Source organism: Liolophura sinensis, chromosome 7, assembly GCF_032854445.1.
Source record: "Liolophura sinensis isolate JHLJ2023 chromosome 7, CUHK_Ljap_v2, whole genome shotgun sequence".
In the NCBI taxonomy this organism is placed as follows: domain Eukaryota; kingdom Metazoa; phylum Mollusca; class Polyplacophora; order Chitonida; family Chitonidae; genus Liolophura; species Liolophura sinensis.
The window spans coordinates 34760062-34782674 of record NC_088301.1 but is presented as its reverse complement, the minus strand read 5'-3'; the positions used below and the strand labels follow the sequence as shown (position 1 = coordinate 34782674).

Below are 22613 nucleotides of genomic sequence, written 5' to 3'. Positions count from 1 at the left end.
AAAACCTTTCCGTGATATATAACCAGTGCAAAAGTCTGACCTTGGAGTTGAACAATAATCAAGCTATCAATCAATCGATCGATCAATCGTGCAGAAAAAGGCATCTGAACCACAGAGAAAACCTTTACACTGCGGAGAGAGCTATATATACATCGCGGAGAACCTGAATGGTGTATGTTTTCTGGGTTTTATAACTGATTTTGTGTACATATTTTCTGTGAAATAATTTTGTTTATTTGCAGTCCACTTTCTTCAACGTGGATGGTAATTATTATTATAACAACCAAATGGTGTTATAGCAGTTAGAGGCAAAGCAATACATGTCCCCTTTAATTATAAAAGTATGATTTAAGAGTTACAAGCATGCCGAAGTCCATCATTAACAGAACAAAGCTTACCGCCATAATTTTGTTGAAAACGGATGAAACGGCCCAATATTGAAACTTTGTTTGAAACTTGTTTTGTATAGCTTATTGTTTTAGTTAAGCTATGCATGCATGTAGTTCTACCAAGTTTCATTCTAAGTAACGTAGCATTTTGAATATAAGCCCGAAAAAATACTATAGGATATAAGAAAAACAACCAAAACAACCCCCCCCCCCCCACCCAAACAAAGACCTGGAACTAATTCATAACGGACAGACCAACGAGGTGTAAACCTATAAGATAGAGCCTCCCTCCACTACTAAAATGCCTTTGAATAGATCGCAGAAATGTCTATGCATGTAACACATAAAACATTTAAATATAGACTGAATACGCATATGTATACCATTTCCTCTGGCATTACACTAATATCCTAAGTCTTGCGCCTATAATTTACACATGCAGGGTTGCCTTATTGGCAATAATTAAGCCATATCGTGGCGAGAACAAGTTGAAAAGACGAAGCGGTTCAAGTTTTCGATATGGTAGTGAGAACATCAAAAACGAAACAAAAATGTTCGAACATGTTTAAAATCAGACACGAAAAAACAGTTAATACTCGAAAACCACGATATTTTAAAAATTGTATATCTAGAAAAACCATATGTATATATCTTTTTGTCCAAAGATATTTATGATAATGAAAATTTACATTTTATGATATAGACCAATGGGACTCAAATATTTTATGACAGCAGCGCCAGCAATGCTGTCAAAACAAATCATATACTGAGTTGACTTGAGTAGAATCTGTGTCGAACACCGACAAAGTCTGCACAGTCAACCAGGGATATGTTTGATGCGGGTATTAAGAATTACATCCAACACACCCTGGGGCAGAGCCTCCATGAAGACTAAACGTGTGCGTTAGACGAGAATGCCCAATACGACACCTCGTTAAAACCACTTGATCTCTACGAGGACATATCGTGAATATATAAATTAAAGCCAATGACAGGGTGAACACCTATGCAATTTGTTATGGATCTATAGGCCCCCATTCACCTTGCCAAAGGCGATGAATGTATTTAAGAATGTTCAATCGAAAATCGGTATACGGAATTTTAACTTTTGATATGGATTTATTTAGAGCAGCCTTTGCCTATTTGTCTACGGATGTGTTTCCATGGATACCAATATGACTGGGTACCCAACAGAATATAATATCTTTACCTCTTTAAATTAGTTTTTCTATATGTTTGGTTAATATTTCAAGTATCAAGGGATTTTTAAATTTATTATGCTGTATTGCCAAAAGGCAGGAGAAAGAGTCACTACATATCATTACCTTCTGGGCACACCAAGAGAAAATATACGATAAGCCATCAAATGTGTCGGGTACACACATTTCCTGCTCATACGAGTCAGAATTAATGAACCCCACCCGTTATGTAAAATGGCGATCAGATAAAAATTCAGATATAAACAGTGGTAAATGACCTTTAAGCCCCATATCGGACAGGTCTTTTAACATACCATACTTCCATGTGGTGTCGTAGGCCTTTTCAAGGGCAAAAAATATCGATACCACATGTTCATTATTAGTTTCAAATCGAACAAGGTGATCCATTGTGGATCTACCTTGACCAAAATCACATTGTGTATTAAATAGTAACTTGGTGGTTTCAAGAAACCAAACAAGCCTATCATTTATCACCCGTTCCACAGTCTTACAGACACAGCTATAGTAAAAGCTGTTGGACGGTAATTAGATGGGTCAGAATGATCTTTACTCGTTTTTGGAACCGGGAAAATACACGCCTCTCTCCATGACGGTGGAAAATCACTAGTAATCCTAGTATTATCAAATAAGCTCACGAGAGCCTCAACTGGCTCAGGCGGTAAATTGTTCAGGAACTTATTATATACATTATCAAGACCACAGCCAGTATCGTGTGCCTTTTTTAATGCAGCTTTAACTTTATCGATTTTAAAAGTTTCTTTGAAGTAAAGGGCAAGTTAATTTTCTCTTTATGGGTTTTAATATGTTGGAATTCCTAAGTATAATTCTCAGAAGAAGATTTCTTCGAAACCTTCTCAGCTAATTTATTAGCTATATCCAGTGGAGAAGTTAATACATTATCTCCGTCTTTCAAATGCTAAACGTTTGCTTTAATATTTTTGCCCTTAAGTTTCTTACCCATATTCCAGACTTTACGCACAAGTTGTTTTTGATGTTATGCCTGAAACGAAGTTCCGCCAACAAGATCGTCCCTTGGACTTGAGTAATCCACCAGCCTTGGCTCTAAAAATACGAACCTGGTTTGAATTATTATCAGCAGGACGATGATTAAAACTGCGTTCAGCCTTTTTACGGCTCTTCATTGCTTTACGACAGTCATTATCATACTAGGGTTTACTTTTGGATTTGTCGAGGTCTTAGGGATAGTTTTATCGGGAGCTCGTGAAACAAGCTCATTAAATTTTAATATAGGATCATCTGCTGCATTAAGAGTTTTTGGGTGATATCAGCCTCACAGAGCATCTCAATTGCGATCCAATGTGCTTTTTCAAAATTCCCCCTAACTACACTTTCTAACGATTTAGAAGTGGGATGCTCCAGGACAATAGAAAATGGTCGCTACCACAAAGATCCTTATGCGCTCTCCAAGAAAAATGCGGGAGAAGTGATGGATCGGTGATAGTGAGATGGATAGAAGAATAAGCGCCATTACCGGAATGTAAATAGGTGTTAGAACCACCATTGAAATAACACAGTTCCTCCTTCGATAAAAAGTCTTCTGCTATCTTACACTTATTATTTATGTTATTACTGCCCCACAAAGGGTTATGGGAATTAAAATCTCCCAAAATTATAAACGGTTTAGGCAGCTGTTCTTTTAATTTGTACAAGAAATTTATGAAGATAGCGGTGCCACCGCCAGCTCGCTTTTCTTCACTACAATAGATACTAAAAAGTGAATAATTTTAAGAGTTATTTTATCTTTGTGAGATGTCTTCAGGTGAGTTTCCTGAAGACAAGGGGCAATTGGATCTAATGTTTGGACTGGCTGCATTATTTCAATAAAATTTACCTAAGACCTCGACAATTCCACTGTATAATTTAAATAGACTTTATGGTGGGTGACGTACAGGAGATTTCTCTTTATGTTTGGATCGAGGACGGCCCTCACTTGGAGATTGGCTGGAAGATCTCCCTGGTGCAGATGATGTATCCATCCCATCCGCATCTGATGTTGAAGGACCAACGTCCTTATTAAAAGTTTGGACAGGGTCCCTAGTGGCCTTAAAAGAGGCTTTGTGGGGCCACCAGGTTTATCATGTTTATTACTATTGTGAGGTTTACTTTCGGACTTATTTTTGGTATTTTCTGTGTTTTGGGAGTGATTAAGTTCAGGTTTATCAGTGTGTCCCGTATTATTTACTGGCTTTATCTGTTGTATTGAATTGGCCTGGGTTGAGCAAGAACTATACGCACAAGTTGACCAAAACGTTCCACAGAGGTAGAAGTAGGCTTGTCGTTTCCAGTCGGCCACGTCATTGAAGTCTGAGTAGCAACAGATGCTACTCGCTTGACCACATTGGCAAACGAAGTCTGCAATGAAGTATTAGAAAGCGAGGCCAATTTGCCGGCCTCCTGGCAAGATATATTGTTTTACGTTTTTAAATTGATTATTTGTTTTTCCTTAGAGCAGGTCATGTGATCACCGCAACTGCAACACTTAACTGTGGTGCTACAGTCAAAACTGTTATGACCTTCACTGCCGCATCGGAAACAAACCAGTTTATTTCTACAATGGCCCTTGCCGTGGCCAAATTTTTGGCAAGTGAAACAACGTGTCGGGTTAGGGATATATAAATCCACATGAACCCTATACGGGACAATGTAAATATGAGAAGGAAGAGAGGTGCTATTGAAAGTCAAAAGATATTTAACAGGTCTTTTTTTGTTGGGAAGCGCTTCACTCCGGTAACACCGTGTGGTTTCAATTCTGTGCAAATTTCTTCTTCGGTAAAGTAGAAAATATCACCATCTCTATCACGCATTATTCCCTGACAGCTGTTCGGGGAATTGTGAGGGGATGTGAAAACAGGTATATCGGAAATTTTATTTACTAAATTGTTTGACTGTTGCTTCCGGAAACATTCAATGAAAATGTCTCCGGATCTTAACTTTTAAACGTTTTTTTAATGTTCCAGCTGCGCCCTGGAGAGCCCTTTTTTTAAAGAAAGGGGTGAATTTTGCAGGCAGGCTTTTGTTTACTCAGCTGAGAGAACAATGAAAGCCGGCCAACTGTCCTGTCAATTATCAAGCGAGTCCGATAAAACCTCTTTCTCTTTTTATCAGCACTTGACAAAGTCGGCCGAGAGGAAGATCTGGTACATTTGAAACATTTGCAGAAAGGTATATGGAGGTCATGACATCAGACGTAATCCCGCAAACGAAATTAGAGAAATAAGACTTATTCTTTTATGAATGGTAATATGGAGGAATTTGGGACAACACAAAGGCAAGACGTGACCAAGCCGATTGATCGGACCGGGCCCATCCGACCACCCGTCTCTCTCCAAGTAGGGGCCAAAGTGGAGTGGTACACTACCATGCAAGATTCCGTCCGCAGAGATTAAGGGTGGAAAACACGGCAAACAGGTCACTCCTCGGTTGCCTCTCACACAACCGAGATGATGTGAGCCTATTATTTCCACCGAGCTTAAAAATGAGAGCTCTTATTGCCTTATACGACAAGGTTGCTTAGAGGGCAGAGGTCCTATTCTTTTCACCCCGGGGACTCCACGGGGGAGGGGAGGGGGGGGGGGGATAAGAAAGAACCTTATTATCGCGTGGAAACGGTTGTTAGACAACTGTCCTCAATCCGATATACTTTTCATGCTATAATAAATAGAAGACCATATGTATGTATAATCCCTTACCCGGTCTTTAATGCGCCGTCGCCATTATGTTTGTGTATAATGGCGATTATCTTATCCATCATATACACATATATATGGATCTATATATGGAACATGTATACATAGATACGTTTGGCAGTTACTATAATTTCCAACGTTGCATATGTAATATGTTACAGTAACATGCATACACACAGTTCTTGTGATTACCTCTATACACATGTACGTAATATAGTAGCTTAGTCACTTAGAATTCGACTCTTGTTTTTCTGATAATTCTTCATCCTGAGGACCCTATATATATATGTATATAGTAACTGAAACATGATAAATCGGCTGGTCTTCCACACACGCCTACAGTCCTATATATAAGCAAGACCAATTACATGTATATAGGCCTATGCTCACCATGCATGTCACAGTATGGTGTCACATAGCAGTATACTGTTATGTAACCAAATGTAGGTCTAATAGCATGAAGACCTTATAATATGGAAGAGATAAAAGCATAGAGGTCTAAAACCAATGTGTATGACGTGACTGACGTGTAAGTTACGGAGAATAGGCCTATATGCCTATAAAAAAGATATAAACGTAATTAATTTAAATTCTGAATTAAATAACTATATAGGTGTATACAAACATTTATAGAGGTACATCCAAAGCTCAGATTCCATAGGCAACAACAGTATAGGTTAGGTAGGCCTATATCCAGTATAAACATAGACTTAACATTATTTGATCCTTCTTTTAAGACGACACAAACTAGGCCGCTAGAGTCGGGCTAAAATAGGCTAGCTATGTGTAGCCTACACTGCCGCGTTTAATCAAGATAGGCCAGCAGTAGGGCTGTGACCTTAATGTACTATCCCCAACATGTAATACTTCATTTGACGTTATTCCTGTAGGCCTCCTGAATATAATAGTAAGCTTGAGACAATGGTGATCCCACCGACAACGCTTATAACATTACATGTACATAGGTAACTGGCTCGATCGCAATCAGCAAAACTACCTCCCTCCTTTCGATTGTGTACCCACATTTCAAGCGCGGCTTATAATAAACCCGATGTAACAAGCTGTTGCTAGATCATTAGCTTGATACTCTACAGGTAATCCAGCTTTGGCGAAAATGTACAGTTTATTCTAACGTTCCATAGTACAGCACTAAATAAAATCCCTGTATGGAATATCCCCTTCATCCGGGTGATTTAATCCGCGAAGTTGCTTGTGACGCAGGTTACCATGTGATGAAAACCATCCAATGAAACGCCCCGGAAACTAGATCCGGCCTCTCTGTCAAGAACGTGGTCGGGCAGCAACTGGATTGCGTTCCCTCTCTTAAAGAAGCCAGCAGTTCGATCGCAGGCATTCCTCAACACATTGGCTGACCGGTCACACAAGACATCAGACCAACAGAACCGTAAGTATGTTTATAAATAATAGTTTGATACTATGCACGAAAGATTCTGTCCATTCTTTTGTTAAGACCTCGCCGGTTGAAAAGCGACCACGTTGCTGTCTTTACTGCTTGGAGATGTGCAAGTACCGGTATTCTCAGTATTCGGTTAAATGTTTGTCGTTGATTCTGTTGCATTGTAAAGCCACAACTCCAGGGTAAATCTGGGTGAATATATTAAGCTGGTTACATCAAAGGTTGTATTTTTTTTTAGAAACGTTTACATGATTTGTTACTGTCCTTCCAAGGTCACAGTGGTAGGACCCATACATCGAGACCTCGCCAGTCATAATCGGTTTGTCACGTGTGTGCAAGTCGCCGGTCTAGTGACACGCCAGTGGTGTAGTTGGGCTTTAGGTAGTGAGCTTGTAGAAAATTAAGTGTCTCTTTCTGTGGTTACAAGAAACAAAGTACCAACCTTACTGTTACTTTAGCTGAAGACCTGGTAAGAAACAGACTGTTACGGTACGTGCCTCGACCTTGTTAGTCTGCATGTGTTATGAAGTACTTGTCAGTGAGCTGGATAGAGGTTAACACGCGAAATGGTATATAAATGGGAATGTGACATAGTTCGCCTGTCACTCTGAATCCCAGAAAGTATCTATACAAAGAGAATTATTGAAGACTAATGTCTGTCACTTTTCCTCAGTAAGCGAACAGGCCAGAGTTAACTTCCTGCTAAAAGAAGGTCTTAATTTCGTTTATCAGGTAGTCATCAGTTGTCTTAAACCAAATTGGAATCAGTCTTGAATCTGGATAAATTTCCAGAAACTATTTGTGGGCCTTTAATAGTTCCATTATGTCCGGCCTACAGCATTCCTAGGCATGGACATATGGATTTAAGACTGTCATTTTAACAGTACCTCTGTGTCCTTGAAATGGACTAAGCATGAACTGGACATTTCTTTTGTTGATGCATAAGCATTGCTTGTTTAACTGTGGGTAGGTAATTGTGGGTAAAATTAAGGTTTAGTGTAACTCTGGTTTGGTCAACCATAATCATGTCCACCGAATGTCCCACATTTGTAAAAGTCTCAAAATATCACAATCCCAGGTTATTTTGATTTGTCTGGATCTTGCTAATGCTATGAATTGTGTGATTTTTTTTTTTTTTTGTCCTGCATATTTCGACAGTTTCACTTAAACTTTTGTTCTACTTTTATAAAGACAAAGCATTCCTGTGAGGCAGGTTAAGTACTCAGATGCTTTGTAATTTTTTCTCCAATTTAATAATGGAGATACACCCATAGTTTTACCTTCCTTGTGAACTCCCATTTGTTGAGGTTACAGTTTATCAGTTTTCTAGTGTACGTTCTGTGTCTAATGTGACATTTAGAAGGGTGGAGAAAGGAATGTCTGCCATGATTGAAATGTTATTCGAAGGATCCTGCTGGTTCCCCATTTGAAAAAGGCTCTGCATGAACTGCAGTCGCTCCTTTGCTCTTAATTTTGGACTTGATTTAGAACTGCGTATGGACATGCATGCTAGGAACATTGCTTTTGTTTTTGACAACACTATAAATCCGTTTTCATTAATATCCTTTTATATATTCTGCTTTACACTTATGTATTTTGCAGATCATGGCCTCAAGCAAACCCAAACTATCTTTTTTGGAGAACTTCTGTCTCAGTGGTGCCGCTGCCATTATTTCAAAGACCGCTGCTGCCCCAATTGAGCGTGTGAAACTCCTCGTCCAAAACCAAGATGAGATGATAAAAGCCGGCCGTCTATCTGAGCCTTACAAGGGAGTTATTGACTGCACTGTCCGTACCTTTAAAACAGAGGGTGTCCTGCCATTCTGGAGAGGAAACTTGGCCAACTGTATCCGGTACTTCCCTACACAGGCTTTAAACTTTGCCTTCAAGGATCAGATTAAGAAGGCTTTCAAACAGAAAAAGAGTGATCCTTACCTTGTCAATTTCGGCAAAAATATTGCATCTGGTGGTACTGCTGGAGCTCTGTCTCTCTGTTTTGTCTACTCGTTGGACTATGCCCGAACCCGTCTGGCCAATGATGCCAAGGCAGCTGGAAAGGGAGCTGGAGAACGTCAGTTCAATGGGCTCATTGATGTCTACAAGAAGACCCTTAAAAGTGATGGCTTTGTTGGTCTGTACAGAGGGTTTGTTATATCCTGTGTAGGTATTGTTGTGTACCGTGGCTGCTACTTCGGTTTCTATGATACCTTGAAGCCACTCTTGCTGGGTGAGGATGCTGGTGTCCTCCTGTCATTCTCTCTGGGTTATGTGGTGACAATCACCTCAGGCCTTATCTCCTACCCCATTGACACCATCCGAAGAAGGATGATGATGACCTCCGGCCAGGCTGTCAAATATAAGGGATCTATGGATTGTGCTGTCCAGATCGTCAAGAACGAAGGCTTTATGTCTTTGATGAAGGGAGCAGGTGCTAACATCCTCCGTGGTGTTGCTGGCGCTGGTGTCCTGGCAGGCTTTGACAAGTTCCAAGAATGGTACATCTCATTCAGAGTGAAGTCAGCATGAGGATAGTAACTTTTAGGCACTAATTTTTTTCTCTTGCGAGATGTAACTGTAAAGTATTTGAACCACATCGTTCAAATTTGTCTTCATTGTATAGCTGGAAACTAACTTTATCATCACAGCTTTGGGACTTAGTGTACAACGTAAAACAAAATTAGATTCCTGTTTTCAGAGTGGTTTGTCATAATTGTGTGATATCAGTTGAACGAAACCACATTGTGTATACCCCAGAGCAAGTGTGACGGTTGGCCATTGTGAAAGTTGTCCATCGAGGATTTTTTTTTCTTTTAGTTCTTGTGTGACCAGTATATATTTGAGAACTATAAATTATACATACCAGGAATAAAGCCAGCGCTGTGCATGCAATTTGTAATGATATACCGTGTTTGTTGTTTAATTTGGTCACAGCCTTTTCCAAAAAGTGATCATGTTAAGGTCATCATTTCTAGGACATCTACCTACAAATGTCTGACAGTCAAGATGACCTTGGGCTTGGATGGCTTTATGGAACAGGCGCAACAGCTTCACCACTTATCTGTATGGATTAAGTTATTTGTGCAATTCATATTCAACAAGGATGTAATGCATAAACAAAAAAATTTCATTTGCTTTTGTAGTTGGAACAGACATTTTTGCAGCAATAGTGTTCAATAAACAGAAAGGTACTTTGCTTTCACATTTTGAAAAGTATTGGTATGCCTTTCCTTGAACTCTAGAAGGAGATCAATGGATATTAAATCTAGTATACTACCCAGCAGTAAACCGATAATTGGCACAGAAGACCCGTCCCTTTATATTTCTATTCAATGAAGGGATATGTTTTTTGGTATAGATTGCTACAAAAGTTCGCTCATTGATGTAATCCTGCTGTAGCCCGGAGATCGGTTGGCCTTTATCCCAGCTTCGGCTTCCACTTAACTAACCTGGAGCTCGATCATGTCGCATGTGCTGTCCTGGAAAAGACCGGTGTCCAGTGATCTTGAAGTAATTCTGAATTCATATGCGCTCAATATTGGGGAATAATATACCATAACGTCACACCCGCCCCGATAGCACAGTTGGTAGAGCGTCCGCCTCGGGAGCATTTGATCCAGGGTCAATCCTGGGTAGAGTCGCACATGAGACCTTAAAAGAGGAAGTTGTAACTTCCTCGCTTGGTGTTTAGCATGAAGGTGTTAGTGCAATGACTGGTTAACCGTATCAGTACAATGGCACAGACAGGGAGGCTTACTTACCTTCAGTAAGGCGTATCAGCAAAGCAACACTAGATATGATTGGCGGTAATCCGTCCTGCAACAAGGAGGCACATTACAGGCTCTCACAGGATTCCATCGTCGTCATGTGACTGAAAAATTAAATCTGACAAAGTAGCAATCGTAACATCGCAAATAACATCTCTCACCTACTTGGACAGCATCAGTACTTCACAAACCACGATTTTCGATTCGCATGAATCCCTTGCTGTGGTGTGCCGAGTTCCAGGTTAGTAAATGGAAGAGTCTGTATTTCTGAACGCTAAGCTGGGAAGAATGAAACATCTCAAATCTAGGGTAAAACATCTTTTAAACAGTGCCATTAAGGGGTACGTGAAAAGGAACTAAAGATTATGTTTATGTGCCAAATGAAAATTATGCCTCAGAATTTTTGTTAAAAAAATTTCATTTTGAAGGTATTTTTATACCTTTCAATTACCCCTCTACTTTATGCATATTTTCCGTCAAGTCGGATTTTTTCAGAAATTCCGTCATCGTTGATCTTGCTCAGAACTCTGTCAACACTTAGCACCCCATCCGCAGTGACCCCATTTAGTCTGTTCCCCACACCCTTCCCCCTTTCAACCAGACCTGTTCTGTCTGTCCCCACAGAGTCCTTTTTAACTGGGATCATTGTTGATGTGATTGCTGCAAGCTACTTAATTTCTGGACTGACCTCTGGGGCCTTAAGAAATGTTTACTTTGAAGCCACTTTTATCCCGCAAATTGAAAGCTGAAATATTTGTTTGTACTGTTACGTTATTACACATGATAATCTGCACATTAAGAAATAAAACCAAAGTGTTGGATGTATCCTTTCAGCAGATTAAGTTCGTGGTAACTGTTTTGCTACTTATTTGCATTGATAATTGCCTTTTAATTTGAAATAATAGGGTTGACAGGTGAACAAGTGTTACAGTTTAGTACTTTTACATCCAAGTCTTTCTCTTACTTTGTGTTCTCTAAACCTGTAACTTGCTGGGCTTTCTAGTTCTAACATTACAACATTAAGGGAGCATTTTGTGTAACATCACTTTAAAGCACTGGGCAAATAAAGTAACCTAACCTTTACATGCAAGTATATAGAACCCAAATTATCTTTAATCAACTTTGTATCCTGAAGTATATACATTACAGAATGTGATAAGTCTAGAAATCTGTATACCTTCCCATGTTTGTAATCAAATGCACTGATCTGCACCAGTCTGACGTAAAGCGATGTCAAAGCACAAAGGGATGTGGCCATGGTATGCAATAATGTAACTGAACCGTTTTATCATGATACCCAGCACAGGCATACATTTGCATCTTAAATGACTACTAAATGCAATTGAAGTAAAGAAGCAGTCTTGAACTTTTTAGCTTTTTCTGATAGTTGTCAGAACATACATTGCACCTGAATTTTTTTTACGGAGTTGTTTCATTGATAGATTATATCCACAGCTCATGAAGAGTGTACAAAATAATCCCATGAAAATGCAAAATTACATATACTTGGGAGAAAAAATAAAATCAAATAATTTTACTGAAAACATTTCATTCCACCATTTATGCATGAAATGTGATCAAACCTGATATTTTCCAAAATGAAACCATGAACTTTGAACTGATAGAGCCTGTGTAAACAGATAAGCGAACACCACAATGTCACAACTTTATGGCTTGTGTACATATAATGTGAAGCTAGTCTTTAAGGAGGGCCTCTGCTCCAGCAGTTAACGTACGCTGACCCACACTGACCCAAGAGATTCCTCAACAAGGCAGTTGCTGCGAGTTTCAAGTCATGCTGGTTTCTTCACATACATGGTAAGATCTGGCAGCAACCTGTGGATGAGCGCGAGCTTCTCCCTTATTGCCTCCTACCATGATGCTGGCCTGCGGTTTTCAGTGAAATATTCTCAAGTACAGTTTAAAGCACTAATCAAATAAATCTTAGTGTCATTTTTTTCACGATGTGATATTATGGGATAGAGGTTTTATTTTCAAAATTTCTTTGTTTCCGGCCTACATATAGGCCTAAAGAACACACAGTGCACATATAGTAGCATAACCGATTCGAGAGCCTGTAGTCCACTCCAAAATAAACTCCATCCTCCTGCCAAATAGGCAGGGGTATATAGTAAGGGAGACAACTCTGTACTCGTACTGATGACGCTTTTGTGTCTCTTCTGTGCGCACTGTACCTCACACAACACACCTGGGAGACAAAGTCAAAACTTAAAACCTTGATGTCATACAAGTCACTCTGATTTAATTTTATCTTAACAGAACAATTCTTAAGTGTTCCTAATTTCGTAAAAATCAGATTTCAGATTTTTACGGCCTTCGTGGAATCAATGTCTGGTAGCTGGACTATTCCCAAGCACAGAAGAATAATCCCTTATTCAAAGTATAAATCCAATGCGTGATATCGGCTATATTATGTTCCTTTCAGTAAGAAAATCACATAACCACATACATGTACAAGCCAGAACAAGGGCACCATTAACAAAAAACATCCTTTATTTTCATATAAATACCTTTGGTTTTAGTTTTCAGCACTTTCATCACTTTCAGCATATTCAGATATAAGAGAACGTAATGCACTGCTCTGTTGGTTCCTATCAGATATGTCCTCATTACCAGGCTGATGTGACCTGACAGTTTTGGCCAGGTTCAAATCCAGTTTCTGTTCAGTGGTTTCTTTTGGAATGGAAGATTTAATCAAAGTTACAGAGGGTTGACGAAATTGCTTTTGTTGTCTTTCACTGAATGGGCTTGGTGTCTGACTGCTGATCACAATTCCTAGTCTTTTTTTCTGCTCTTCAATTTTACCCTCTGGTGTTATTTTGCTCTTTGGCAGAGACTGGATGGACGAAGTGCCAACTTGTGATGTACCACGTTCACCAAAGAATGGCCTGCTCTCTATTTCTTTTCTTTTCCGTCTCTGTGTTTCATCAAAAGCTGTAAAGGTACAAACCACATGCATATAATTTATTTGTTATTCTCTGAAGATATTTACTTCAACACAACTACTGGTTAATACTTATGAAAAAAATATAAACAAAAAAAAAATAGTAATAATGAAGAAAAAAATCATAACTACAAACTACAGCAATATGGAGCTCATGCTGTTGTACTTCAACAATTTATCTATCACAAATCAAAATTTCTTTTTCCATACCACAAATATCAGGGACTCAACCTTTATTTCTGTTTTGTTTTTGGTTGTCTTACATTGTTATATTGCCAGCGATACATGCACAATCACGGCATTCACCATATTGATTGAATCTGTGTGGTTTATAAACAAATAAGATTTATGTCAGAGCTAGAAGAATTTCAATACTAAGTAGGCCTTCCCCTTAGATTGTATTATCATTTTCATGTTAAAATGAGTAATACATTTACATACACCAAGCCCATCTCCTGCCTGAGGCAATAAAGCTGTTGAATTTCTATCAGACAACAGATACGTGTATCTTAGTGGATGCATATGTGGATACATAATTTTTTCATCTTTATTGGTTTTGATGTGAAAAACAAGTTTAATCAGCCTAATGGTTTTGCACAGAAAAGTGCCTAGCAGATGGCTGTTAGTGATTATGATGGAAACTCAAGGCATACATGTACATATATGCAATTAGGGATTCATGACATACATGTACACATATGCAATTAGGGATTCATGGCAGGCATGTACATATATGCAATTAGAGATTCATGACATACATGTACACATGCAATTAGGGATTCATGGCAGACATGTACATATATGCAAATAGGGATTCATGTACCAGCCCACTGAGCTAGAAATATAAGGCATTATAAAAAGCAGATGCAATATACAGTGTAACCAAACAAGGCAGTATTTCAACCTTTTCAAAACTGATGCCTAAAATTCTTTTGTTTATCTCTCTGCGATCATAATCACTTCTACGTGACACACAAAATCATGTTTGTATACTAGTGACAGCTGACAGCTTACACTCTGTTGTCCTGTACTTGAGTAATCCAGCTAGCTGGATATCCTCGTCTGTCTCCTCTACCAGAGTTATATCCAGTGATGACTTCTGAAGCAAACCTTTATCACCGGCTTGTTTTGCTTGAATAGCCTTCTTTTCTGACTGCAAAACATGAAGACATGGGTAGAGATGAAGCCATACCAATAGCAACTCCACTGCATTCAAGTATTACCATTCAAAAATATCTCAGCAGTACAATATGAATATGATCCCTTACCTGAGAAAGTAGGTAAACATCATTTGCTCTTATGGCATACATTCAGGGAGAAACATTCAGTGAGTCTGTGTAGTTTCACTGCAATACAATGCTAGCAAGCAAAATATGAATTCTGACTAGAAGTTATTTGGTCAAAATGCAAGATTTATTTATTTATTTGATTGGTGTTTTACGCCGAACTCAAGAATATTTCACTTATACGGCGGCGGCCAGCATTATGGTGGGAGGAAACCGGGCAGAGCCTGGGGAAACCCACGACCATCCGCAGGTTGTTGCCAGACCTTCCCACGTACCGCCGGAGAGGAAGCCAGCATGAGCTGGACTTGAACTCACAGCGACCGGATTGGTGAGGGACTCCTGGGTTATTACGCTGCGCTAGCGCACTAATCGACTGAGCCACGGAGGCCCCCTCAAAATGCAAGAACCTGTTGCCCTAGGGAAACATATCTCTACTATCACAGACAAAATCTCTTTTCATGTTAGTAAACCAACCCTAAACTTGTTCCTAGCAAGTTTGTTGAGCAGATAGTCATCCTTCCACTGTCCCCTGCTTCCCTGCAGCTGTCCGAGGCTCGGGCGAGCTAATTTGCTCTTCTGCTGATCATCAGATCCATGCTCCAGTTTGTACATGGCATCAGTGGCCAATTTTTTCTGGGTAGCCTTGTCTGTAACGATACAGCATTGTTAGGAATTGATAGTGTACATGCATGTAGCAATTTTATGATGCAGTTATATATTCATATGAAGATCTTTCTTGATGACTTTACCTCTGAAAGTTTGTTAGAACTGGTGTATTTGACAGGGAAAAATATTAATTCCACCCTTCATCGCATAACCTTGTATGGGCAGGCTTAAAACATGATGGAAATGGTACCATGTAGTTGCACTTTCTTAAGCAATGTACTTTAAAAAATAGCGCTCTTATTTTATTCAGCTCTTACTTCTGAGTTCCTCTTAGTTTGAGTGAAGATTGAAAACATCCTGGGTAACAAACTTGACTGTGTATTTTGAACTTCTGAAAGCATTTTGGCTATTATATTCACCCACCCTCTGGAACAATCTGCTCATTTTGATGAGGGTCCCATCGCTGCTCTTTTCGTCTGGCTCCACACACAACAACATAGTCATGGTTCTAAAAATCCCAAGAAGACAGATGCAAAGAAGTTAGTTAGTTAGTTACAAAACTCTTGGCCCCTATCAAGTTTATACCCATATCTCTAAAAACATATGACCTAGGAAGAAAATACTTTTATTAAAGTATCATTACTGCCAGTAATATACATTTATTTGATTGGTGTTTTATGCTGTACTCAAAAATATTTCACTAACACAAAGGTGGCCAGAATTATGGTGGGAAAAAACTGGGCAGAGACAGGGAAAACCCACGACCATCTGCAGGTTGCTCGCGGACCTTCCCACACACGGCCAGAGAGGATGCCAGCATGAGCTGGACTTTTACTCATATCCACTGCATTGGTGAGGGAATCTTCATTGCACCACCCTGGCATGCTAACCCCCTCAGCCTAAGAGGCCCCCAAATGTCTGGATTGTATGGTCAGCCTTATGTACCATATTAAGCTAGGTCACACCTTAACCACTATTTGCAAACAGATTTGTTTTTTTGTGCACGGGCACACATTACAAGACTTAAGTTTTTCACAAAAATTTCGCTCAGATATGAATACAATGGTTTAGAAAATGTGTGACGGTGATACATTATCAAAATGGTCTATAAAGCTCAACTTGCACACATTTGACTGCATTTAGTTCAATAAAATAAAATAAGTACAGATATTTTTGGACATGTTTTTGAATAGTCTTTCTAATGGTACTGTTTAACAAAACAGATTTACCTTTGGGTCCGTCTGTATTTCGAAATGGCTATCACACAGATGACATTTCATGCGGAACTTGTAAATGGGTGTGCTGTAATAATTGCCCACTTTTTTCTTCTCAGCATTGTATCTTACGCCCATCCCAACTGGGTTGTTACAACCATCACACCAGATGTTGTAAGGCAACTCAAACCTTTTTTCAAAGAAAGAGAGTAGATTACGATACCATAACAAAAATAAAACAAAAAACATGTTTGTGTTTCAAACGAGTTTTACTGATGTTGGATATTAATCATTGTTACGGGCTCGCTTCCTGTTCCTTCAAATGCTCTTGAATAAACATTATACTAGTTACATTTACTTTAAGGATTCTCGTACACAAAAACAATGTTATGGTCAGGAATGTTGCAATTCAGAGTACATGTAATGAACATGTATGCAGGGTATCTACCTTGTATTATCACAATTTATATGAATCCAAAACCTCAACACATCCAGTGCCTAGATAGCAGCCTTAACATCTACTTTAACACTTATTTAACTGATATTGGATGCCAACACTCAGAGTACGACATAAGCTATTCCTGTACAGTTAGATTCCTTGATACTTGTTTTTCCACATGATGAGGATTATTTCTGCATGTGTTATAACTATATGATATTATGGTCTGATTTACCTGATAATCAAGATGCCTTGGCTAAGTTTACGAGCTCGATCTCTGAGCGGGTGCTGGCCAACTCTCTTATTCACAGAGCCCTGCTTTGCTGGATCCCAGTCAGGAGGGTAATACTTATTCACGGCCTTCCTTTCAGCCTAGGAGATAAAAAACAAAAGTAAATGAATTGGATTTAAATTGCAAGACCTAATATCTACATTAATTCCCCTCATCCTGTGCGGTAGAAAAAATTCAAATGAATTGAATTTAAAGTGCATGACCCAAATCCCTATCGAATGGCCCTTAACAACACACAACATTTTTTACAAGTGCATGTAGTTGAAAACCAAGATATATAAACCAGATGGCATGATATCATTAAGAAGTGGAAACCAGAGACTTTACATAATACATATTCGCATTGACAGACCTGTAACAAGCATTCACTGCCAAAGTCCCCCATTCTACATTCAAAGGGCAAGAACTCTAAAAACAAGAGCCATCAGCATACAGATTGCACAATGACATAATCACCTGCACACTGTTACACTATGCATTATGGAATACATACTTTATGTACCCTTGGGTTTTACGTAATTGTACTTAACAATTTTGCAGCCATAATTGACGAGGGCCATAGTGTACAAATACTGTGTCTACTTGTGGAAGGGCAAGTCCATGCTGCCGTCACTGAAAGGTCATGCCGAAGATACTAGACATGACACCCTACCCAATCACTTTATACCATCACTGGGAGAACCAGTCTGACTTCCTTGATCTAACCTTTTAAGTACTAAGCACCAAACAAGGCAGCAAAAAGTACCATTTTTACAGTCTTTGGTATGATAATGCACTATGGGATCAAAATAATAGCCCACAGAGGTACTATACATGGCAACATGATGAGACAATGTCAGCAAATCTAAAGAAGGCACAGCACACACAGCTTATATGTATAAACCAGACAGCAATGAACAGGAAGTGGAAACTGGTGACTTGACATAGCATATATCAGCATTGAGAGACAAGAATTCAACTCAAACAAGCATTCAGCTGCACTGAATTGTGAGATCTCGCGACATTAATATTAAAGAAACGGCAGCCATCTGAAATGTGCATGCTGAGGTCTATTTTAAACCATTTCTGATATCTACTGGCCTGAATGTTCAGGCCTACTGAACGGAAAAGTCGTCAGTGGATCATATTTTACAGTTCAATGATTAAACGTTGTATGTATGCTTAGGGTTATGCATCATGCAATTAAAGTTAAATGTCGACGATGAGACAGATAAATATCAGAAATATGTAAAATCCATTGAACCAACTGATATTTCGCCATAGTTTAGCAGTCCTATGACAAAAACAACCCGAGACGTAACATTTTATGGAGAAAGCAGTGAGAAAAGAAAATACCAGATTAGTCCACTGTTCAGCCCTGTATGAGATTATGAATCACCTAATTTTCGTCATGTCAGCAAAGTGGTCTGCGGCACTATTATCCCAACAAAAGGATCTTCAGAACAGCACATCCACTACATTTTACTCGATCCAACCCCCTCTTAAACATGCTTTCTCTGACACTTACCATCTTCTCAAAATAAACTCAGTTTCCGATGTTAAATAACATTTTAGTGCGCCTTACTCCTTTCAACTACATACAAACACAGAGCTATTGTGGAACAGACAGACGCTCGTACGTAGCTAAGCCTTTGATATTCTCCTGCATTACATGGAAAATTACCAAAATTGTTATGGAAATAATTGATTGAATTTTACTTTTTTTTAGTGATTACTAAGGTTCACCCTTGTCATGGTCTAACAAGCATGGTTTACCATTGTTAGCCGCGTACGCGAATATGTTGACAGGTATGTCCTTGAACTGACCTTGACCCTTCAAGGTCACCCTGCCTAGTACCAGAGAAGTCGAAGAGAAGATGCGACAGTCACGTTAAATGTCCGCTTTCCAAGTACACAGTCTATAGCAGGAATTCAAGGTTTGCAATCCCTAACAGCCATGATGAAAATGTAAAAGCATGGATTGTCAACTTTATTTAATGTCGAAATTATCGCACAGGAGTCCTGTTAGTCGTGCATAGCAGAAGCGACGCTGAACTTGGTTCAAGTCTGAATTAATTGAAACCAGTGATGTGATATCTAAATCTGTTTAAACAGTTGACAGTTACTGAGATGGAGAAATGTGATATCACTAAATTACAAAACAACTGTTCCTGAATAGAGTCTGTGCATTTATCATGTACAAAAGGTGATGCAGGATAGTATTCCCAGAGGAAGTGTACCAAACTAGGTGTTCTTTTTTCATAAGTTGTAAAAAATGTAGTTGTTTTTTTTCAAAATTATATTAAATAAAAACATATTTAAGTGATGTGTGTGACATCTGCATGACCTGTTTAAAACACTATTGTTTATGATGCGCCTCAGACAAATGATCCATTAAGACACATTCTACAACTTTTGTTCTGTGTTGCGGCCGCTGTGAGTTCAAGTCCAGGTCATGCTGGTTTCCTCTCCGGCGGTATGTGGGAAGGTCTGCCAGCAACCTGTGGATGTTCCCGGGTTTCCCCCAGGCTCTGCATGGTTTCCTCCCCCATAATTCTGGTCGCCGACAGATAAGTGAAATATTCTTAAGTATGGCTAAAAACACTCATCAAATAAATAAATACATCAGTTGTTTTGTTTTGCAGAATTCATCACAATGACTATTAAACAGGTCCGAGTACTTACTCTTAATGCTGGGGAAAACAGAGAAACAACCTTCTACAGATTAGAAAAAGGTAGGTTATAACAAAGGGAAAATATATGCTTAAATGTAGCAATAGTATGATTTTTGAGGGCAGCTTTTATTAGTTTTCTTTGATGGATTGATTAAATGTCTGATCTTTCTGCAGGCTGGATTCTCAGATTTGTGCTGGGACCATCTCTCCATGCCAAAACTGTAAGGATATTCTGTAATCATCCTTTACACGGTGATCAGTTTTTACGAGCAAAGTATGATGAACTAAACTGGGAGAGCACAACATCCATGAAAAGTGACCGCCATGATGTCTATGCTGAAGTTCGAATGGTCATGGCTGGAAACTTCAGCTACTATTTCACAATTGATAAAAGGTTAGTAGAAATAGAGAAATTAATAACAGTTTAAAACTTTATCATGTATTGGTGCTTACTTAGGCTCTGCCACTTACAAATACATATATTCATGCAGGCAGTGACTGTGACCTCTCATTCAGATATATACACCTGCATGTACGGTACATTCTCAATAATTTCCGACACATTTTTAGAAAATGTATACCATGATGCCTTGCAGGGTCTGTTCTCTTAAGTCACACACCCTCACCAACTTGGCAAGGTGGGGAGAGACACAGCAGAGTTTGAAAAGATTGAACTTTTTGTGTGATTAGACGGCTGTTTTTCAGTCATGCAAATGTCGTTTAAAACTCTACACCCATTGGTAGAGCTATATAAATGACAAATTTGCAGAAAACAGACGTTCAGGAATGTTTGCTTGTAAAACGTGGGTACATTGCAAGACTGTCTGAAAAAATTAAGTTTATTTTAAACATCGTTGCGTAAATTGGCGGACAGTAAAAGACTATATGGGCACAACCTAGAAATAATTCTGGAGCAATGACGACAACAGCAACATGACACATTACAAACCTTTCTTAAAGAAAATCTAAGTTTCGTACAGTTTCACTTATTTACCCTGCTACTTACTTATTTCACGATATATACACTTCATGCATGTGGGCCTACGTCAGAAACAGAGACTCGTGTTTCCAAGCATACCAGGCTTGGACAGTTGTGTAAGGTTTTATTGCCCACCGGACAGTGTCGAAGTTCACTTGAATTCTGTATTGTGTAATGTGTGTTTGCCCAAATACTAGTATGAGGAAATTTTGGCTTGGAATCTAATTAAGACTACCAATGTTAATAGTTTGTGCCCATTCATGGGACTCTTGATGTGGCCAGAGGCATATGGTGCTAGTTCCTGCTGATCAAGTTTAAAAGCTTTCATAACCTCATAAAAAACTAAAACCTGATTCAAAAGTATTTTTCACAGTAGGTAATCATTCATCCATTAGCCATTTTAGGTACCTGTAAGCCTGCTAAGCTTTGGGAAAACTCCTTAATAATATATTATAAGTGAGATACATAAAAGCTGTGAATTTCTATAAAATTTCACAATCTTCTCTTTAATCTAGATTTTTATAGGACACTGAACAAATTCACTAAAGGTACTCCTCAGAGCTCGATATTCTCTCAAGATCATTTGGTTGGGTGGGTTTTGAAGACATTTGTATGGTGTCATGTTCCTGCCAGAGTAGAAGTGGTCTGTAATAAATGTAAAGTTTGCCTTCAAATGTACATGCGTGTGTTGTCGTCCTGGGTGTTTTATACACACGTGTAAGGCAGCATTATTATTTCAATGATCAAATGCAATCATCCATGTTCCATTCTTGTATGGACCCCATACACGAGTGGGGAGGAAGACAAGCGATTGGTAGATTCAAGACAACCCTGTGAATATAAAGCCTAATGCGGTGGGGTGTTAAATGCTTCCCTGTAATTAATACCACACAACCATCGACTTAAAATATTGAATAGCATAGCTTATAGAACACAACCTGGAAAACAGCATGTTAAGTGTTTTTGTAAAGGGAAATAGCAAAGATATATTTTCACTAGGTTGATGTTCAGATATCAGTACTTTTATCTTTTTCTCTTTTAAACATGCGCATATACTGAAAATGACATCATGAGTTGCCTTGTACAAGCTGTCAGGAAAGGCTGGCTTTATAGGCCAGGGTAGGTCTATACTCCAGCTGGGCCAGCTGACACGGCGATGTCACATGTGGTGAGCGCTTTGTGGGAAACTTCTCTGATCTAGCCACTTACTTTCAATGTATCTTAATTAACGAGTGTCTGTAATTATTGAGAATGTACGGTAGTTACAAAAAGTAGGTATATCAGGAAAACAATAGAGCCAATTGTAAGGAAACTTTTTCATGAATTCACTTCTGGAGCTCACATTATTACCTACCAGTGTGATTTTAGTTTAGATAAATACTGATCTACTTTGCCTTAGGTCATATTTCCTGTGTAGCTTCTGCAAACAAAAACCGTCCCGGATAGCACAGTTGGTAGTAGAGTGTCCGCTTCGGGACTGGTAGATCCAGGATCAATCCTTGATCGAGTCACACCTAAGACTTTAAAAGAGGAAGTTGTAACTTCCTCGCTTGACGTTCAGCATGAAGGGGATAGTGCAACGACTGGTTGCCCGGTACCAGTATAATGGCTCGGCGGGGCGGCTTACTTGCCTTTCGGTAAGTCGTCTCAGTGAAGCAGCACTAAATAAAAGAGCGATGGA

At 39.1% G+C, this 22613-nt stretch overlaps 2 protein-coding genes across 2 annotated transcripts; one reads left to right on the top strand and one right to left on the bottom strand.

The window, feature by feature from the left end:
- Positions 1-6572: 6572 nt before the first annotated feature.
- Positions 6573-9632, top strand: LOC135469869 (uncharacterized). The gene is made up of 2 exons (XM_064748493.1): positions 6573-6721; positions 8336-9632. The coding sequence occupies exon 2, from the start codon at positions 8339-8341 to the stop codon at positions 9257-9259; it is 921 nt and encodes a 306-aa protein (XP_064604563.1). The 5' UTR covers positions 6573-6721; positions 8336-8338; the 3' UTR covers positions 9260-9632.
- A 3115-nt stretch (positions 9633-12747) lies between these two features.
- LOC135471595 (probable splicing factor YJU2B) lies at positions 12748-18896 on the bottom strand. The gene is made up of 7 exons (XM_064750884.1): positions 18807-18896; positions 17243-17379; positions 16584-16758; positions 15778-15862; positions 15223-15395; positions 14477-14615; positions 12748-13452 (listed from the first exon to the last, which is right to left on the bottom strand). Exons 1-7 carry the CDS (start codon positions 18807-18809, stop codon positions 13037-13039), a joined length of 1128 nt encoding a protein of 375 aa, XP_064606954.1. The 5' UTR covers positions 18810-18896; the 3' UTR covers positions 12748-13036.
- Between the last annotated feature and the right edge of the window lie 3717 nt (positions 18897-22613).

Bases quoted from the DNA above. Each gene is read 5' to 3' on its own strand.
- LOC135469869 (XM_064748493.1), top strand. From the start codon at position 8,339: ATGGCCTCAAGCAAACCCAAACTATCTTTTTTGGAGAACTTCTGTCTC.
- LOC135471595 (XM_064750884.1), bottom strand. The intron at 15,863-16,583 runs GTAAATCTGTTT...TGGGATTTTTAG, and splicing joins AAATACAGACGGACCCAAAG to AACCATGACTATGTTGTTGT. The intron at 14,616-15,222 runs GTTGGTTTACTA...CATGTTTTGCAG, and splicing joins TTGCTAGGAACAAGTTTAGG to TCAGAAAAGAAGGCTATTCA.